Source organism: Bombus huntii, chromosome 11 (genome assembly GCF_024542735.1).
Source record: "Bombus huntii isolate Logan2020A chromosome 11, iyBomHunt1.1, whole genome shotgun sequence".
In the NCBI taxonomy this organism is placed as follows: Eukaryota; Metazoa; Arthropoda; class Insecta; order Hymenoptera; family Apidae; genus Bombus; species Bombus huntii.
The window spans coordinates 3,138,580-3,158,064 of NC_066248.1; the positions used below are offsets into that span (position 1 = coordinate 3,138,580).

Below are 19,485 nucleotides of genomic sequence, written 5' to 3' on the forward strand. Positions count from 1 at the left end.
TGTTAATCGTTGCTAAAGAAAGTTCTAGAACGTACGAATTCGCCACAGATGCTTCCCGTATCACGTAAAAGACGTACACACCCCTTGCTCCAAGCGTTTACAACAGCACGTTGACGTTTCTAATTTGTAATTTACGAGATGACAGCGGGGATCGAGATAAGAGAGAGAGTCGCGGGCTTAACAGGAGCAAATGAGCGAAGACAAGTATTATTTTTTACAGGGACGAGCCCCTTCGCGATGAAATGGCCTGTGTCGTGCTCGTCTATGACTCCTACGGGGTTCTTCTTCTCTCTATCGTCCGACCAACCCTTCTTCTTCCACCCATTCTTCCTGGCTTCTTTCCACCCTCGCCGGCCAAAGGGTTGAGACTGGTCGAGCTGTAAATTACCAAGAGGGCATTTTGATTAAATTTTTTATTGTGGCAGCCCGGTTACAACCGGAGGGCCCTGATGCCGACGGTCGGCTGATTTAACCCTGTCCGCGCGACTCCGGTGCTTTTATTTTCCATTCGCGTACCTGAATCTCTGATTAGAAGTAATAATTCGACGCTGGCGAGCGTGGTTCGCGAAAATGAAAAGCAACGGGAGAAGAGCGTTGTGTCAGAGTGTGTTCGCGTTGTTTCAATTCGATATTTTCTCTTTGGTCCCTATTTTCTTTTATTTTTGTTATATCTTATTTTATATTTTATTATAAGTTATCGTAGATTCTAAAGAAATGGTATTGGATGGAGAAGTTAGACAGGGTAGAAAATTTGGTAATTTTACATACTTGCGTGACAGAATACGATCGGGAATGGTTTTGGATAATTCTCGTACGCTCTCGACCGATTCTACTCACGATTCTGTTAAGGATCAAACGAATTGTCAAGACTGTCGAAGAAACGATATATTTCCGACACTTTGGGGTAGTAGGATAGAATTATGAGGACGTGCCTGGCCTCACATATTTTATATATTGTTCCCAATAATTCCGACTGCGTGCTGTAATATTTATCGTGCCCTGTTCGGTGTCCTATGTGTTATCAAAGCGTTGAAGTAGAACAAACATCGGAATATCTGTTATGCTATAAATAAAACTATAATCCTAATAAATATCAATTACTTTATACCATACTCCTCGTCACATCTTAATATGCATCTAAGAGAGTCAAATTTCTTTATTCGCCTCCAAGAAATCATTGCAAACGGACGAGCTACGAGCTTCCAGCAAAATTACGAATCTTTTCCCAGAAACGTTAATCTTTGAAAAAATTGAGAGAGAAGCAATCACGTTTGCTATTTGTCAAATTAGCTATTCAAACTTCCTGATTACGTATAGACGTTTCCGATTAATTTCGAGTTAAAAGATTCATTTTCTGTCCTCGTTGGGTCGTCGACCACGATCCTCTATTCGATCTTTGTCACGAGAAATTACAATTGAGAGGATGAAAATCGTTCGTGGTGAACTTGTCTCGTCCGCGATCAGGTCCAGCCGCTGATAACAGAAATTCCATCGCACATCCCTCGGTCGTTTACTAAATGTCCATCGAGGGATGGCCGCGGGGGTGAATCGGCTCAACAAGTGTTACGTCAGAACGAGCTTGCGTCTACGGTTCGGTCGATTCGCGGGGGTGTCGACGTGCTCTCTCGTTCCACGTCTCATAATCGGAGGCGGTACCTCACAGGTTTTGTTGTTTCGACCCGTGCGATGCATTTGTTTTCGTTCGAGCACGACTTACATAAAATATTACCAGAAACTGAATCGATCGACCGCGCTTTCACTAAAATTTTTAGTAGCTCGTTACAAAGAATAGAAAAAAGAGAAAAAGAAAAGAACGGAAGAAAATTCGTGTCAAGAAGTCGAGACAAGACAGAGAACGAGCACTCCATATGGTCAAACAATATGGAAGATAATTTGATAATGAATACAATAATGGCGCAAAATGTTATCCGCTGATAGATCATTACCGTTGGAATGCAATAAAACACCGTACGCGCCGAGTGAAAGGGCGAATTTCCGTAAGAAGTTTCACCTCGTTTATGCGTGGAAGTTTTTGTCAACTTTATTTTATTTATCGCTCCTTATATAAAACAGACTTCGTATACTATTATACAGTATCGATAATCCGAACCATAAAAAACAATTAACGTTATTATCTTTTACGTTTACTCGTTATGCCCTAATTAACGTGTAGTTAGAGTTTATGGTTCTCTACGAACTTTGAAAGAGCTATAGTTAAACTAGTTACTGCTTGCAAACTTTCCGAAGCGAGTAATAAAATTCGCAAAAACGAACGTTACTTAGGTACAATGATTTTTACAATCCTTTTTACATGATTTTCATTCATCACATTCAAACAAATTTGAAACAAATTTTTTTAAACAAATGACAAGAATCTGAATTCGTCGATATACGTATCCGCTGCAACAATAGCCTGAATCCTGTCCCAAAAACGCAGGAAACCGTACGACAGGAACTCTCCGTGGGGAAGCTATTGTAGCAGAGTCTTCGTCGAGAGGATGATCCACGGTGGTGGTAGATTTGCGTTGGAATCGTCGATGGTACCGTCCGGGTGCAAGGTTCGTCGGTGGACGGCGGAGGACGCGGTATCGACTTTGGTGGTGGTGATGGTGGTGGTAGTGGCACAGCTGGCGTGGAGAGAGCGGGGCCGGAACGGTGTCGGGAGGGAGAGAACGCGGGTCGCGGTTAGGTAGGGGAGGGTTGGGCAGCGACACGGTGTTGGGGGAGAGGATGGAGGCGGTAGGTGTCACGTGGGCGCGAGTAGGCCCCGCCTCCGCGAAGTAGCTCGAGGTACGGCGCGTCATTCATGGCCGAGCTAAAGGCTGCGCCACTCTCCGGGTCCGTCCAGCTGCAGCGGCTCGCGAGAGGAACTTACGGGAACACCTGTCTCCCCCGCGTAACCGTGAACATCCGGCGAGGACCGCGCCGCCGACGACGACGACGCCGATCGGCACCAGGGAGACCACCGCGCTATCACCGCGACCGCCGCCAAGTGCTACTACGCGCTTCAACGTCCGCATCCTCCTCGATAGTGGATCGCGAGAGTGTCCGGTGAGCCGTGTTCCGGAGCCGGTGGCAGGCTCGCGGATAGGCCGCCGGCTCGCGTCGTGCATGGGACCGATCATGTGTCGACAGTGTGTCAAGTGATTGCTATTATTGGTCGGGGGTTTGTTTTCTCGTTCTTGGTGGAGGTATATGTACGTAAAGGGGGAAGCTTGTTGCTAGTAGAGTAGAAGAGATATAGAGAGGTTTCGCGTGGAAAAAAGACACGGAAGTGTCCGTTGTTTTGATCGGTGGGTGTGTGGTTTTTTTTTCGTACGAGGTAACATTATTGTTGGGTGTGATTCACGGTGTTTCAACGGACGGACAAGATTGACGTTCGTGGTGGAGGGCTGGCTAATGCACCGCGGCGGCGGTGTCGCCGGAAGCGGTGCTGGTGGAGCCGCCGGTATCGCCGGAGGATCTGCCGGAAGTGGTGCGTTACCCTCGACGAGTCACCGCGGCCTCGAACTGGAACATCCGTCGGCGATGCCCGGTGCCCCGGGTTTTCATTGGGGGGCGATGCTCGCCGGCCACCATGCGGCTGCCGCGGCGAGCATGATGCAGCCACCCCTGTCCGCGGCCGGTGAGTACACCCCCGCACCGGCACACCATGGCCCTACTCATCCTGCCATGCCTATGGACCTTCACGTTCACCAGGGATTCCCTTACTACAGGTTAGTCCATCGACCGATTCGTGTTCTATATCGATTCCACTTGGGGGTTGCCTTTTTGCCTTTAAATCTTTCGTTAGGATTCCTTTCGTTGAAAGCTGTGGTAGCCAGGTACCGTGTTGGTTATCATGGTAGTTAAACTCTTCCTAGGGTATATATATATATATGGCTTATTTAGAAAAGATTACGATTGGTCGCACCATTGGTGATTTCATCACAAAGGTTTTGTTTCAGAGAGTATCTAAGATAACTTTAGTTGTTGTTTAGGATCCATTGAGAATAGCACTAGCTTTGTCGAATAACGTGGTTTAAAGTTTCTTAGGATACAGGTACATGTATCTTATTTAGCATGATTGAGCATGAGGTTTCTGATTGATGCATGGGCAATTTACCAATAGAAGTTCCAAGTAAATATTGTTTAAGGGAATATCTAGGATAAAGATTCTCTGATTTTTGTTCCTTGTAATACATAATAAAAATTTGCTGTAGCCACGGCTATTATTTTAAGTATCGTACAGATGCCTTGGAAATTATACGTATCAAGATACAAATATTTGAATACCAATTGGTATCGAGTTATTCGTTTTGATGTACAATATTTTGCTTTCGATCCGATTACAAATTGTTCAGCATTCGGTTAGTTCTCTAGTCTGATGTGAATCTTTAACGTATATACTTTTACGTAAATCTGTATGGTTGGTTCCTTCTTTTCTTACCGATATTATTGCCTTTACGATCGAGTTACTTTTTTCCATATCAGATTCGATGCACCGTCGAGCGTATAGGTAGGCAATGTCAGCCTTCGAAATTTACCTTGTAAATATTTCTCTGCTAAACGAATACTCTCGTGTTTACCCATTTCGAGCAAACACCTTGCTTAAATACTCTCTTTACCTTAGTTCCTATTAGACAATCAAGTTCGTTGACGTTTCTCTCATACCAGTCTTCAGCCTTCCACTTCGTGATTCTCTTGATCCTCTTCAACCAAAAACAAATAGTTTATTCGAAATTCGAAATTAAAGTTATATAATGTATGAGATTATCATTAATCTGGCTAATATTTGCCCACTTTTTCCTAAATTTCCTTCCACACATAGATACTCCTCCAAAGTTCCGCAACTTAACTAAAATCACTTCCAAACATTACGAATTCTGTTATCAGTACCGTAAACGCACTGTTAGAACACACATGGTTACACGGTAGACGACACGAAAAATCCGAAGATCCGCGAACGATGCCGCAACTATCGATGATCACTGGTTGTAAATCGCGCAAAAATATCGGCATTCCTCGCGAATAATTAGACGCGTTTGTTACCCCCTTCACGTGCGCGCAATAAATAATTCCCGAAGATCGGCAAACGTTACAGAACTGAATAATTTATGAGACAGGATATAATAATTAAATGACCAATAGCTGGTTATGTAGTTCGATGTGTAACCATGCTTCTATCTATTTTCCTCTTTTTCCCTCTTCATCCCCTATTCGCTTTTGCTCTTGGTAGCGGTATAACGCCACATAAACCGCATAAAGTAACTTTTCATATGGTTGGAGCGTGATTACGCGAAATAATATGTCGCTTGTTCATGCGTAAATTACGAGGGACATGCGAGCTAACTTTCTGTCTAAGGGTTTTATTTCGCGAATACACTGTACACATCTCGTTGTTCGTATCTAGCCGAGCATGCTCGACACGTACAGGGTTTTAATGTAATTTGGCACGCGGTGGACGAACGTGGCCTGCACGAACGAACTTGCTACCAGAAATGACTGAAACGTCGAGAATCCATCGAACGTTCTATTATTTATTTCTTCTTCGTTCTTGACTTGTTTTTTTTTTTTTTTTTTTTTTGGTGTATCGAGTTTATAGCTGGCTAGAAAACGATTAGGCAGATGGTTTGCAATTATGGCGCGAGAGAAGTTGGTCGTTAACGATACTTTGACTGATCAACTGTTCTGACGATCTCTGCGAAGTGTCTGCTACCGACAGATATCTTGTAAGTTCTTTACACATCTTCAGGTTTCTATATAATCGTGATTGCCGCGTTTCGTTACAGCGCTCGTAAAATTTCTAACTGTTAGATATCCGTAAGAAGTAAGTGAACCACGTTATATACAGAAACGTTTTCCTTGCCGAAAAACAGGCTCGAAGCGGTAATTTACACGTAACTCGCGCGGTAGTGTTCTCGACACGTGGTGACAAGATATTTCAAGGAAGTAGAAACGTCGGTTTCATCGGTGAGACGTGCGTGAAGTTTTGAAATTTTCGGGATCGGCGAGAGGCGGGTTGTGGAAGTGCTGTAACTGGTTCGCTGATAACGCAACGCTCACAGCGAAAACCAGTTCGCCGTTGCACACGCGTGTCTCTCGTATAATATTTATAAAGTCGATTTCTTTTCCTCGACATGTAACCGGGCCGTGTGCGCGCGTTAATAAACTTCAGCCACGGACAAGTTTATCTCGTGCTGAGCGATTCTATCGGCTCGAGCGTTTATCCTGCCTCGCGCGGTGTACGTACACGCGTGAAGATTCAATTAGTTATGACAACTCTGGATTCGAACGTGAATTCGAACCGTGGACGTGCGTGGAAATAAGAAACTAAGTTAGAGATCGTCTCGTGTTTTTTTTCTGATCGAGTCTTTGATGGCAGTGTGTTTCGTTTAACCCTTTAACTCTTTCCTCTACGCTATACTGGCAGATGAAAGAGTCTTTGGTATAGAGGTCGAAACTGTTTCTGCCAATACGGAGAAGACACGCGCATGAATATTTAAGTAGTTTGTGAGCGATGATTACGAATAAGTCATTTGTATCTATATTTGGACTGAACAATTTCTTTTCCAACTGCAACATTTATTTATTTAACATAACGAAAGAAGATGTACAAACATAGATTAAGCTTTATTTCATTGCTAATAAATTATTGTTATACTCCTCTCGACAAAGAAGAACACTCGCGTTACATATCTGATGATCTGATGCAATAACTTTGCTGCAGTAGAATCTACTTATTCATAGTCAGACAGAAAGAAGCGATTCAGACGTACAATAAATCACTACTTTCCAAAAGCAGAGAAATATTCGCACGTTACTATACGATCTAGTATAGCTTCTTCTAATTTCTTTTCCAATAACAATATCTACTTATTTACAGTAAATCAAAAACAGGATATCCAAACGTAAAATTCTAACAGAACCTCGTTCGCTGCTTCTTCAACGACATAAACTTCCTAATTAATGTCCCTCAGGAAAACGTCGAGAAAAACCAACTCTGATAATTACCACACGGCAAAAATTTCAAGAATCACTCCAGCAAAAACGTTGACCCCGACAGCGAAACAATGTCTAGCATTGAAACGCGGGTTTCAATTTTCCCGTCCTTAATGCACAGTTGCAGCGGCGCCACTTTGGTGTTCGTTATCAATTTCCTAAATTGCTCTAGGAGCGAAGCACGCGAACGATATCGGGCTTTGCCGATTCTCATCCCACCGATGGCAATTACATTTTTCCCTTGCGAACGTGCGCCCGCGCACACACATTTACGGCGACCGAACGTCGTGTAACGTACAATATTATTTCACGTGAGACGCGTGTTCCGTAATTTACGCGGCTCGATATACGATTCCGTGTAATTGACAAGACGATCGATGGATCCGATACAGAGATCTAATCGAGATAGCCGCTTCGATACGACTTTTTTGTGTCCTCCTCCTCCTCCTCCTCCTTCTTCTTCTTCTTCTGGTTCTCCACCCGGTTTCTGCCCCCTTCAGGATTTCGAGGAAGCCTTTCGAAAAGCTGCCACGGTTGTTCTTTGTTAATCGTCGCGATGGCATGGATGTGGTCGCGCGCGCGCGCGCGCGCGAGCACACACTCGTTCATCGGTTCCACTCGTGTACTATAATTATTCACACTCCATAATGCAGTACACGGCGATACGTAATCTCGGCCAGGGTCTGAAAAGGAAGTGTACGAACCATTCGTGTAATTATACACTCGCCGTAGTTTAATCTTCTAGCAAATTGTATTAAGATTTTTTACGAATTTTCGCACGTTGTGTCGTAAATCTATTCGCCGGCCGAATAGGATACGTGTACGGTAAATGGGCATCGCCCATTTTCAATAGGCTTCGATTAATCGTTTCTATGTATCATTCCCCTTCTCGCGTTTTCATTCCCGTTTTTCTCCTTCGTCGTTGTCGATTGATTCTTTTGGAACGAAGGGAGCTGTTGCTTGTGTAACTTGCGATTGTCGCGACAATTTCGGAGTTGGATGATATCGTGTACATAGTTACAGTCGGAGAATGTAGTAAGAGTGATATAGTAAATAGATTTACAGAGACGTAACAAACTATGAATTATATGAAATTTCTGTGAAGTAAGCAATTTGCTTTCATTGGGAGATTTAAGTTCATCTCTTTAAAAATCGAAACAAATTTGCGCGCGAACAATGAAAATTTCTATGAAAAGTTGTAATCTATTTATAGATTGTGAAATTTAGGTTAGTCTTTTTACGGATTTTAATGTATGCTTGTTCATTAGATAAACACGTGGTTAATTGCAGCCTCTAAACAACAAAGACCGATATTAATTTCTGATTGACATTCTCTAAGATATACAGTGCAGCTCGTAATTTGTTAGTTCAAAAAATATATTTCACCATTCAATTATAGGATAGCTAACTAGTATTTGTACACGTTTGCCTTTTCCATCGTCTTATCTCGCCATCGAATCTCTCTAATATGCACTTAATATACCATATCCACGTCGAGCTTGGAAAAATCTTAAATCGAATAACTTTGAAAATAGCCGACCTCCAGAATTATTTTTGAAACGTTGCAAGAGAATTCGCTTGATTGGTTAAACTGCATGTCATGTTTAAGTTTCGAATATAAATCTGAATTTTTAAGTGAAATGAAATTCAAATCGTATAATTTTATAGAATTCCTTTCGAAACATTTCGTCGATTAACTTTTCCTACAGTTTTCTCGGATTAACCCCACCTTTCCTTTGATCTCATTTGACCTCGTTTTAATTCACTCGCAAAATTACATACTGAAATAATTCTGAAGCTATTCATCTTTCATATTAAATTCTCTTAAACCACAACACATCTTTGCAGCCAGAAAAATATTGACTCGCGAGATTAATTCCTGTTTTAATCATTCCTTAATCCTATCCTACTTATGTTTTGACGACATCATGAAAAACTATTCCCGATTTGTCTCCGTTCAGCCAGATTCCCCCGGCCGATTAATTAGCATCGGCGTGATAAGCTGACAGAGCCGGCTGTGACAGCGTTAGCGAGAACAGCGATCGAACGCAAGAAGCGGCACGCAAGAAACTTATTATAATCCGTGGCTCGTCCAGGTTATTAGCATTCCGCTATCAATTATCCGGCAGCCCAGGCGCTCGAAATAACGAGCGTTGCTCCGTTCTCTTCCATTCTCTGCCCATCATGCGTCTCCTTTCTTTTCATCGCCGGAATAATCGTGCTGTTTAATCGCTCGAAACGCTTCGCTGATATTAATCGATTACAAAATTTATTTCACCTTTTATCATTCCACTGAAACGTTATTGCGAAGAACAGCTGTACTTTTAGACAAAGAAGAGTTTGCATTATGGCGATGAGCGTGAACGAACATCGCGCATATTACATCTTTTTGAGAAATAACACAACCGTGAATCATGAATCCTAGATGTTTAAATCTCAATCCCTAAAACTCATCTATTTCACCTGATTCGAGGTAAAACGTTCCCAGAGGAGAACTCGGACAACATTTGCCTTTCTCGTTGTGTGCTCCGCGGCGATGTTTGACGGATAGATTGAAGTGGTGCTCGAAGTATAATGTCACAGAAGTTGTCCGGTGAAAAGAACTCCGTCTTCGACGTACGAGAACGAGAGTACGCGGACGACGTGTTGACCTAGCGGTGCGTCGAGCACCACTTGTTGCCGTGTCGTGCCTCGGGTACTTCTGTCAGTATACTCGAAGCTGCCGCTACTCAAGACGGCCTCGAACCTCTATTGACAGATGCAATCGTCCGGTATTTGCATTAGATTAAACAGTTCCGATAATCGTTGCTGCTCGTGCTCGTCCTAATTGGATTTATCGTGTCCCGTTGTGTACGTGCGCGTACCAATGTTTCGCTCACAGCTGGACCAACGATCGCTGTATCGCCGTATCTGTTAATAATAAAAGCTTTATCAAACTGAGATCAATTGTTCGAGAATTGCGAAAAATATTCGACTTTTTCGATTAATCGCGTTTAGGAAATACCCCGAACATATGGAATTGAAGGAATAGCTTCAAAACCTTGGTGTATTTGAAATTTTGAAACGTCTGAATATCTAGAAGTTTGAGAAGCGTGGTATTTGAATTTCTGGTTGCCTGAGACTTGGAAAGTTTGAAATATTTAAATATTTGAACGTTTGAATGTACGTATTCAAATCTTTGAGTATTTGATTCTTCGAATGTTTAAATATTTGAAAATTTCAATATTTGAATTTTTCGAGATTAAAATGCAGGCTTAAAATGTTATTTGAGTAGCTTAATTTGGTAAAGAGATTACGGGGCACTTGTAGTGCGATATGAAGTTGTATTTTAACTGAAGATGAACACGATCAGTGGAATTAGTAACTAGACTGACAGACGGTACTTTAGGCAGACACCTCGTTTAGACCTCGGGTTATTTAACACGTTGCAAGTGAGAAATAGTGCGATTAAGTATCAGAAGGAGTATTATTATACTCCATTCGAGATCGTTAATCATCGTTTTACTTGTGCTGCTGGTAAGATGTAAGTAGGTCAACATATGATGAAGTTCGTTAAAGCTAATTGTAATATCCTAATGTACAGCCCTTTAACACGCTGTTATAATCTCAGGGGATCTAGCTCCGACACGTATTCGTAGAAATGTCAAAAAAAAAAATATATATATAGACATAATCTGCAAACGATATTAAAATATATTTGGAAAATTGTCTAAATCTCTTCAATTTTATTGTCAATGTATTAAAAGCTATATTGTTGCTACGTTACTCGTTGAAACGAATTTTCCTTAAAAACAGGTTTTAAATTTTTCTAACGTTTAAAATGATATTTAAACAGCCCAGAGCGGAATACTTATATTTATTTTAAAATTACACAGTTCTATGAAACTTATACGTGTCTTTACTCGAAAATTATTGACATTAAGCATACTCACCTGTTTTCTACGTTCATCGGAGGTTTAAGAGTACCTCTAAAGTTACACACGTCTGACACCTCATTGTCGTAGAAACGTGTAGAGCTACTGACCGACTTGACAGGTTACTTTCCACTGAAAACTCGAGTAGACCGGGTTTCTTTGATCTTATCGATAATGATGTTACTCAGAAGCGTGGCCGGATGTCGAAATGTGCCGCGGCTGTAATGTAAGCCGACCATTTTAAATAAATTCGATTAAGCAACGAGAAAAACGACCGTGACTCGTGCTTCGCGTTACATTTTCGTAATTGATATAACAAGTAATTGAAAAAAATGTTTTTCTAGGAAAATAATTACGGTAATAATTGGTTATATGAAATACAATTCAGAAGAGCACATTTCCGATGTAGAGTCGCTACTTTTTGCTTAAATTTAATAATAAACAGAATGTTATAAAAAAAACATCGACAGGTGAATATTTTGTAAATCAATTTTAGTAGATTAAAATTGTGATAGCCTTAATGGATTACTGTAGAAATTTCGTAGTCGATATAATTGGCAGAGATAGGTAAAAACCGCGTCTAATAATATACTTAATTAGCGCGTTGTGATTCAGCGAAATCGGACGTAGTTGATTTCGCGAAATTTGTCGAAAAGCTACGTGAGCGAGAACCGGTTACACACGTGCCGACAGTGGCAAAATGATAAATACGAAGGATTTAATCAGTATTATAAATCATACGTGTGCACGCGCGATATTGAATCCGCAATAAGAGGGAATGACCGCAAAACCATCGTCGCTTTGTTCGAACGAAAATTAATCGCTTTGCTCGCCATTTGCAAGTATAATAATCTCGAATGTAACACTATAAATAATGATAACTAAAAGACCGATAATGTCAATAAACTTCAACATTCCGTTATGTACATGATTTTTTTCTATAAAAAAAGAAATAAATAATTTACAAATGCTAAATGTACTACCAAAACAAATGTAAAAGGAGTATAGCTATTAATTCCGTTGGTCAGACTATAAACATTCAATTAAAATTATTTTGCGCATCGTCGAGTAAATAACGAAATCACGATCATACCATATGTTTAATCTTGATCCGCTTGAAATTAAGATACGAAATGTAAATTGTAATCTGACGCACATAATACCGGTGTCGATCGCACACCAGCATTGTCAGTCGAGTCTGGCCGACTTAAATTGCAGGCCTTCGATGTGTACATACGGATCTGCTGACAGTTTGTCTGGAGATTGACGGACAAACCAGAGATGGCTGCGTTTAATATCTCCGCGATGCATCATCGAGCTTTAAGCTCTCTCGTGACGGAACAAAATTGATGACAACGTGCTGCTAATTAACCAAGCGACGACGCGTTCGTTTTACGATCTTCGATCGAGTTTCTGCTACATCTCTTTCATTGTTATTTCGTAACAGTATCTAGAATTCTGTTAATAGAGCACATTGACCGAATCTGAAATTAAATGCTATCTCGTCGATGTTACTAAATCTATCGTTAAATTACGAAGCTTATAGAAAGTAGAGTTGGTGAATTTGGCTTTTGACTGGGTCATATAAAACGAGTGAACCCTAAGTTTCGACGAGTATTGCAGTCGTTCTTCACGGTAGTCGAATTCGATCGCGAGGCAGCCAGTTGAGAGAAACTGGTGCACGATGATCAGTCGTACGACGACACGCGTGTCGGCTGCACACGGACAGTGTGCACGCGGGAGACACGGTCGCACAGGCATTGAGAGCGTTATTGAATGATGGCTCGTCCAACTGCTAATGGGGCCGGACGCTCGCGCGACACATCGCAGAGAAAGAGAAGAAGAATCTGTCTCTTCGAATGGGATGGAAAAGAACGTACGAACCGAACGTACGTCGCGAGAGAGGAAGGAAGAAGGGGCGAGGAAAAAAGGGTTGTCTCCTAAGAAGAGTGCGCTCGCGCGCGCGCGCTCTTGTTGCTGTTGCACCGATGCACAACCGATGGATGCATTCTTCCGTCGTTCCCCGAACCATTCGATGGCAGAGGAGAACCGAAGAACCGAGAGACTGCAGTCTGGCCTCGCCTGGACCCGACTTCTCCTCGCTTCTCTCTTTCCCTCCCGCGTGTCCAACGATAGCTCGCGAGACTTCGAAGGCGTAGCCAGGCTGGCTGCTGACCAACCGATAAATAAAATAACTCGATTCCGTTTTTATCCAGTCGATGCTGCATCGTCCCTCTTTTACTCTTTCGAGTACACAATTTCTGTTTCGAGGTTCTAAACGTTAGAACACGTGAATTTGGCGAATGGCCTACTTTGCTATAACACCCCCCTTATTGGAAGAAAGTCTTTTTATCTTTGCCAGTTATATTTGTCGAAAGGTCGCTTGTGATGTTTTTATGGCTATATAGGATTCTATAAAATATTCCCATTCTTCGCCACCTTTTTGCCATCTTCTTCGCTCCTGAACTTTTCTCCTTCGTACCCTTTTCTAATCTATCTTCCAATATTTTCCTTTTTCCACTTTGTATCCTCAGCCAAAGTCGCAGTCGCTAGTACACCCTGGTAGCTGGTTCCCCTCGGTCCCTTGAACGGGCCGTAGTACCATGGGCAGCCCGGTAGTTGGAAGCGCGAACTTTTTTCTCAGCTATCGGCCCGGTGGATCGCGCTGCGATGCTGGACTGCAATCAGAATTGATTATAGCCTGCCGAAACTGCGCCGCGGTCCGGCGCGTTCATATTATACAACTCGCCCGCGGCTCAGCCGCGTCTCTCGCTCGCTCGCACGCCGTCTCCCCCTCGAGTCAAGATCATTCGAGGAGGGCCGCTGGCTTCTTCCCTCCCGTCGTCCCTCCTTCGATATGCACGCTGTCCCGTGCCCGACGTCACTGACCCACTCGTGCCGTGCCTCCCGAGGGATTCTCTCGTCCTTTGTCGGACCGGCCGGCTACCCCTGCGCTTCCTTTTTCCCGAATTTCGAGACCATGTCGCTCCATACAGTCCTGAAAACGGCGCTTTGCGAGGAAAATGCCGATAAAGGCTGTGTGTCTGGAAGTTAAGTGATGATTTTGGAGAAGAAGTTTAATCCAACGAGTGTATGAAAAAGTACTAAACTTTAATATCGCAATTAAAATCAATATAGATACTTTGTAACCATATGCGAAGGATGAGAATTCGAATATTTTCTCGTTGAGTGATAATTTTGCTACAGAAAGAATATACGTAGAAACGTGTAGCTAGTTGGTAATTTTGCAGTGGTGACTTTGTGCGATGTTGACTTATGTCTCTGATGTTGCAATGTACGCCAGAACGTAATAGTTGGATCGCAATTTGCGATAGTTTTGTGCAAAAATATGCGCCTGGTTAGAGTTACGTATACGTTATTGCGACTGGCAACTTTAATAATATACAAAACTGTATTTTATACGAAAGCCATAAAGTGTCAGCTCTGCAAGCTTCTTGCAAAGTTTCGTTTACTCGGTATCCAATCAGACAAATATCTCGGCAATCTTCAGGATGGTACGGAGGCAAGTAATATTCTGCAGCATCGGAAACGTTAATTAATAGGTCGTACATCAGTGAAACCGAAGGGTGTGTACCGCAGAAGTGATTTAATATCCGCTTTAATTAGTTTGAAAAACGCCCATTGAGAAAAAGAGAGCCCTACGCCTTGCACGCTACTTTGCTACGTTTTATTTCGATGCACTTGGCTATCAAGGCCGCGTGCGGTTTAAAGTTCACCGTTCAACCTGTTGTTTCAAGAATGGATATTCCTACGAACAATTCTATTTTGATCATCACAAATTTCTCATAAAATATTCGATTTGTTAATTCATTTGTTAATCTTCACACTTTCGTGCAATCACAAAAATATTTTTCGATAGTTGTGGCTTAGCTATGAACGTCGTTTTTCTCTAAATATTGCTAGACGTCATTCTTCGTTTTATTTCAAAGGAAAGATCTCCCATCTGGTTCTTCATCGATTCGAGGCAATCGTTCCACCCCTGAAACGTTCCTGAAAGAACTTCCAAGAAACTGGATTGTTTGAATCGAGCCTACTGGTATTCCACGGCTGTTTATACGTAACGCGGACAAGAAAGCGGACATGTAACTGCATAGACTTTTTTTTTAATGGCAACTAAATTCTCGGTAGAATTCCAACAGTGTTCAGTGGCGATCGTTGCCACGGCGCCTGATATTTCTCATAAATCGGGAACTATATCTTGGACGAAGTCAAGGTCCGACGACGTGGAATGCAGTAAAGCGCCGCGTATTTCGCAAACGACCGGGTATTAAGTTTGAGCCACAAAGTACCATATTTGTCATTATTTTCTGGAAAGCAGTAAAAGTGGCCGTGTGCTTGTTCGGAGAACAAGTGCGTATTTTAATGGCTCAGTGTCTCTGCTCTTGGAATACTATTTAAGGTTTATCGAGTCGTCGTTTTTGTAATTTGCGTTAAACGTTGTCGAGCACATTTGACGTACGTTCGACAGTTTTTTCAGTAATATTAAAATCGCATCTTAATTTCGAAATTTATCTATTTTCGCAAATTATAACCTGTCGATATTGTGGCGTAGTAGACGCTTATCATTTCGCTTTTCTACGGTAAACATCGCGATGACAACATCACCCTGATCGTAGAATTCCGCGGTTTTTTCCTACTTTTTATAGCGTAGAAGAACATCGAATGATATGTATCAACCGAGTAATGAAACCTATCGAAGCGTAAAATGTAAGTTTTTATGAAACTTTCGCGCTGTGCTTCGCGGCGCGGTGTTTGGACCAATACCTTTTTCTGATCACATTACGTCAACCTTATTACAGCTTATGCAACGATAGAAAATCGTAGCTCGATATCGCGGTGCGTAGCTGGTCGTTAGTAGAAAGTTATATCCATTTACGTGATATGAGAATAGCTTCGAGAATCACGAGTCATAGCCATGAACATTTTGTACGGTTAAGAACGGTGATTTCCGTGATACAATCGATGCTCGTCTGCTTCTTCCAACGGTATCAGACGCGACTTCTATATTTATCTATTAGACAGAATACGATCATCTTATCTTGCGTGTCTTATTTTAACAAATATTTCGTTCGATGACTTTCCAGTCCATAAAATTTCATCTTTGCCGAGACGATAGCCTTGACAAGATTTGATTCTTCCAGTGATTCAAAAATCTTAGTTCTTAGTTGCAAACGATATATTCGAGATAATATCCACGAACGATATAAAACAATGGAATTACTTTGTATGTATCTACAATTGTCTCGTCTTCGATATTTACAGATAATTTGGAGTAAAATTTTATCAGCATCGTCGATGTAATTTTCGCGTTTGTTCGCCTATAAATCGCGCGCGGGCTTTAAGACTCGTTTAATTCTTACACCCTGTTGAAAGTTAATAGGAAGCGACGAAGAAAGCGTGTAAGTGGCCGATGGGTGTTGCCAGACGTAGCTGGGCACGCTGCTAAAGGGTGGGGAAGGGCGTAAGAAAAAATGTTCCTACAACCCCTCGACAGTTCTCGCTGACTCCCTAAGTCTTCGAAGCGTAACTTAGCATACTTTATTTGATTTTTTGTATTGGATAATAGTCTCAGGTAATAGGGTGGCTGCGAACCAAGCCGGAGAAATGGCAGGGTTGTCGAGCGAATTTTCACGCTCTCCCACTACTGTTGCATTAACAAATTTACATTTTTTAAATGGAAGGGTCGCGCTCTCTCGGGGTGATAACTTGCGGCCCATTTGTTCCTAGGAGAAATGAAACCGCCGGCGACGTTGCATCTTAATAAAGAATGTAACGCGACTTTGCTTGCTAAATTGCAAGACTTACAACGTGCTTTTTCATTCGAGATCTGGATGAAAAATGATCGTGGCCTTGAATGTCAGGATAGTTTCATTATTTTCCAATACTTCGTTTTTAATCCTCATTAACTACTCAGAAAGTATCTCGTCTGTTAAGTATATACTTAGCGTAACAAGCTCGCAACGAATTTACTCGCAACTAGCAACACGACCGCGATCCATCTTCTTAATAATTGCACGAGAAATTGTAGCAAAATTTTTTCTTCAAACAATAACAAGCTCGCAACATAATCACGATCCTTGTATCTAATAATCACCCTGAAAAAATTGTAACAAGAAGCTAAGTCTTTGGTAACAAGTTGCTGATCCTTAAGAAGGAAACAGGTGATTCCGTTCGAAGTCCGACGAATGACAATTTGCTTCGCGATCCGTTTTCTTTGCTTACCTTCAAGGAGGCAGCAACAAACGAGATCTCGTTTCGTCCGGATGGTTCTCTTCATAATTTGTCCGGCGTGCCTCGTCCGGCTCCTTAATGTCCGCGCATTATCCCGCTATCATATTAACCCTTTCGTTTAAGGTACATATTGGGCTACCATGTGTCCATTAGCATTACATGAAACCGTGACGATAAGATCACGAGACCTATTCTATGCGGACGGCGATACGTTTATACGGACTATCGACGTCCAGTTACACCGGCCTCCAAACACGGCCTCATTACCTAATGATTGACTGACTGACTGCTAGCGAGCCGAAGTTAATCGACCTGGAAATGTCGGGAGACCGCGTTAAAAAGTTAAATCATACGGTACATTCATCGTAATTATTCGCAATTCAAGTGGATATCGCCAGGATTACCTGTACGTAGACAGAGTGACCGGTGAATTTCATTGTGCTTCTTCCGCCTCTTTATCTTCTTTCTTTTCGACTTTTATTCGACAGGTAATTTCTGAATACAGGATACGCATTATCATGGTTGTTAGAGTTTATGAATAAATCGCTCCTGGGACGAAGAAGTTCTTTTCTCAGCCTCCCAATTTTACGCGCATTCTCTTGTTGTGATATTCTTTATTCTCTGAAAAAGTCTTCGAATTACCACGGTTAACTTTATATACTCTTAATAGTATTGTTTATACAAATTATTATTGGTAGAAAATTGGTATGATTAAATTCCATCTTTGTTATATTAAAATTATTGCTACCATGTAGCATAACATTATACCTACTACTATTCAGCCTCCTAGAAGCCAAGGTGATCAACTTCACCTTCCGTCAATTTCTTGATGTCGAAGCTTTGACAAATCAAATAACCTCGTTACATAGGATAAGATGTTCAAGTTTGTCGTATCGATCACTTGAGATAAAAAATTACTCCCTTCCAATCCTTCTATTTTCGAGTGATTTACCGTGCGTCGTACGCGCGGAATCGCGGTTAGGCTCTCTGGAAAAAATGATAGCGGCCACGATATATCTGTCCCGCGGCGTGCAATCTTTAAAACATATGTTTTTGGTAATCGTTCGCGCGGTTCTATTATCGGGCCAGGGATATAAGGAGCTGGTGAGGGGCGAAGGGGGGCGGCCGAATCCGGGGGAACATGCTCGGGGCGCGAATCTATACATATTTAATGAGAGCACGCAGTTGTAAAAAGCAGCTGGCGAATTGCTCCCCGGCAGAGTGACTCGGCCAGATACTTTTATTCAAATCTCACAGCCACCGCGCAGAGATGCTCCTCGCGGGAGTCGCGGAAGGCATATCAAAAGAAAAATGCTCTCGCCGCCTTTCCCGCATGCATAAACATAATCCCCGCATAATGTATATTTCAAAGTCTTCCGCTCGGCATCACTGCTCATTACTATTAGATTGATACTCGCCATCCCCATCCTTATGGTTCCTCTATACACCCTCGTTTCTGTTTGGCCCGAACCTTCCATATAATCTTTGAAGCGTGTCTTTGTTTTTGTATAATTTGTGTTTGTGTATAATTTTTAAATAGATGATTCGTGACGACATGGTTCAGCTTGTGATGATAAATGTTTGTGATCAGATAATTTTTTTAAACGTAGTAAGATATTTCATTTGAGAAGAGGAAGTTAATCCGGATGACTACGTACGTAGAATACATATAAAAATACTGTAAACTAACCATTGCAAACGTGCAAGAAATTGCTTGAACTGACTGAATATCATAATATCTAAAACACTTTGCTTTAACAACTTTAAGCATAAAAAAGTTAATAGCTGCGAGTAACACCGAGACTCTCATGTTTTGAGGTTATTGCGTTTTTTTTCTTTTTTTGTTTTCATTGATTATTCAAGAACATTTTCTTCGCGACATTTCTCGTCTCACATTTCCTTTCCATATTTCATACTATATCAAAATATTTGTTAAGTAAATTGAAATACTTCCCGTGAAATGTATAACCATATTTTTCTTTCACAAGTATTTAACAGTATAAATGAAATTTAAAACAATTTATCTATATGCGTCTAAATATTTAACATTATTTTGACTTCGAAGTAACTAGTAGACAAAAATGGCCGTCGGTAATAAACCCGTACAGTTTGTGTCAGAATCCGATCGTCGAATTATGCAGTTAATCTATCAAATATCGTTTGAATTTTCAATCGTGAAAGTGTTATGAGTGATATATTAGTGATATGTTCCGAAAGTTTAGTTCTTTTGGTATTTTTAAGTTGTATATACCATCGAATTTGCAGTCCACCTTTATTGCATCTATCGAATGAACTTCAACTTTTTTGGTAAGGTTTTTCCTTTTTTCTTAATTCGTCT

At 41.5% G+C, this 19,485-nt stretch overlaps 1 protein-coding gene and 1 long non-coding RNA gene across 9 annotated transcripts in view; one reads left to right on the forward strand and one right to left on the reverse strand.

The window, feature by feature from the left end:
* Positions 1-2,757: 2,757 nt before the first annotated feature.
* The window catches only part of LOC126870977 (protein trachealess), a 137,840-nt gene continuing 121,112 nt past the window's right edge, over positions 2,758-19,485 (forward strand). For 4 of the 8 annotated variants that reach the window (XM_050629262.1, XM_050629264.1, XM_050629265.1 and 1 more), the window contains exon 1: positions 19,321-19,454. In XM_050629262.1, the coding sequence (XP_050485219.1) occupies positions 19,333-19,454 (122 nt within the window). In that variant the 5' untranslated portion in view covers positions 19,321-19,332. Of the gene's footprint in view, positions 3,717-19,320; positions 19,455-19,485 lie in introns of those variants that run through there. The other 4 variants (XM_050629257.1, XM_050629260.1, XM_050629259.1 and 1 more) reach the window with 2 other exon arrangements.
* Positions 11,315-19,099, reverse strand: LOC126871012 (uncharacterized). Its single transcript, XR_007691497.1, has 4 exons — positions 17,920-19,099; positions 17,552-17,768; positions 17,139-17,459; positions 11,315-13,893 (listed from the first exon to the last, which is right to left on the reverse strand). It is a non-coding gene; the product is annotated as an uncharacterized LOC126871012 (long non-coding RNA).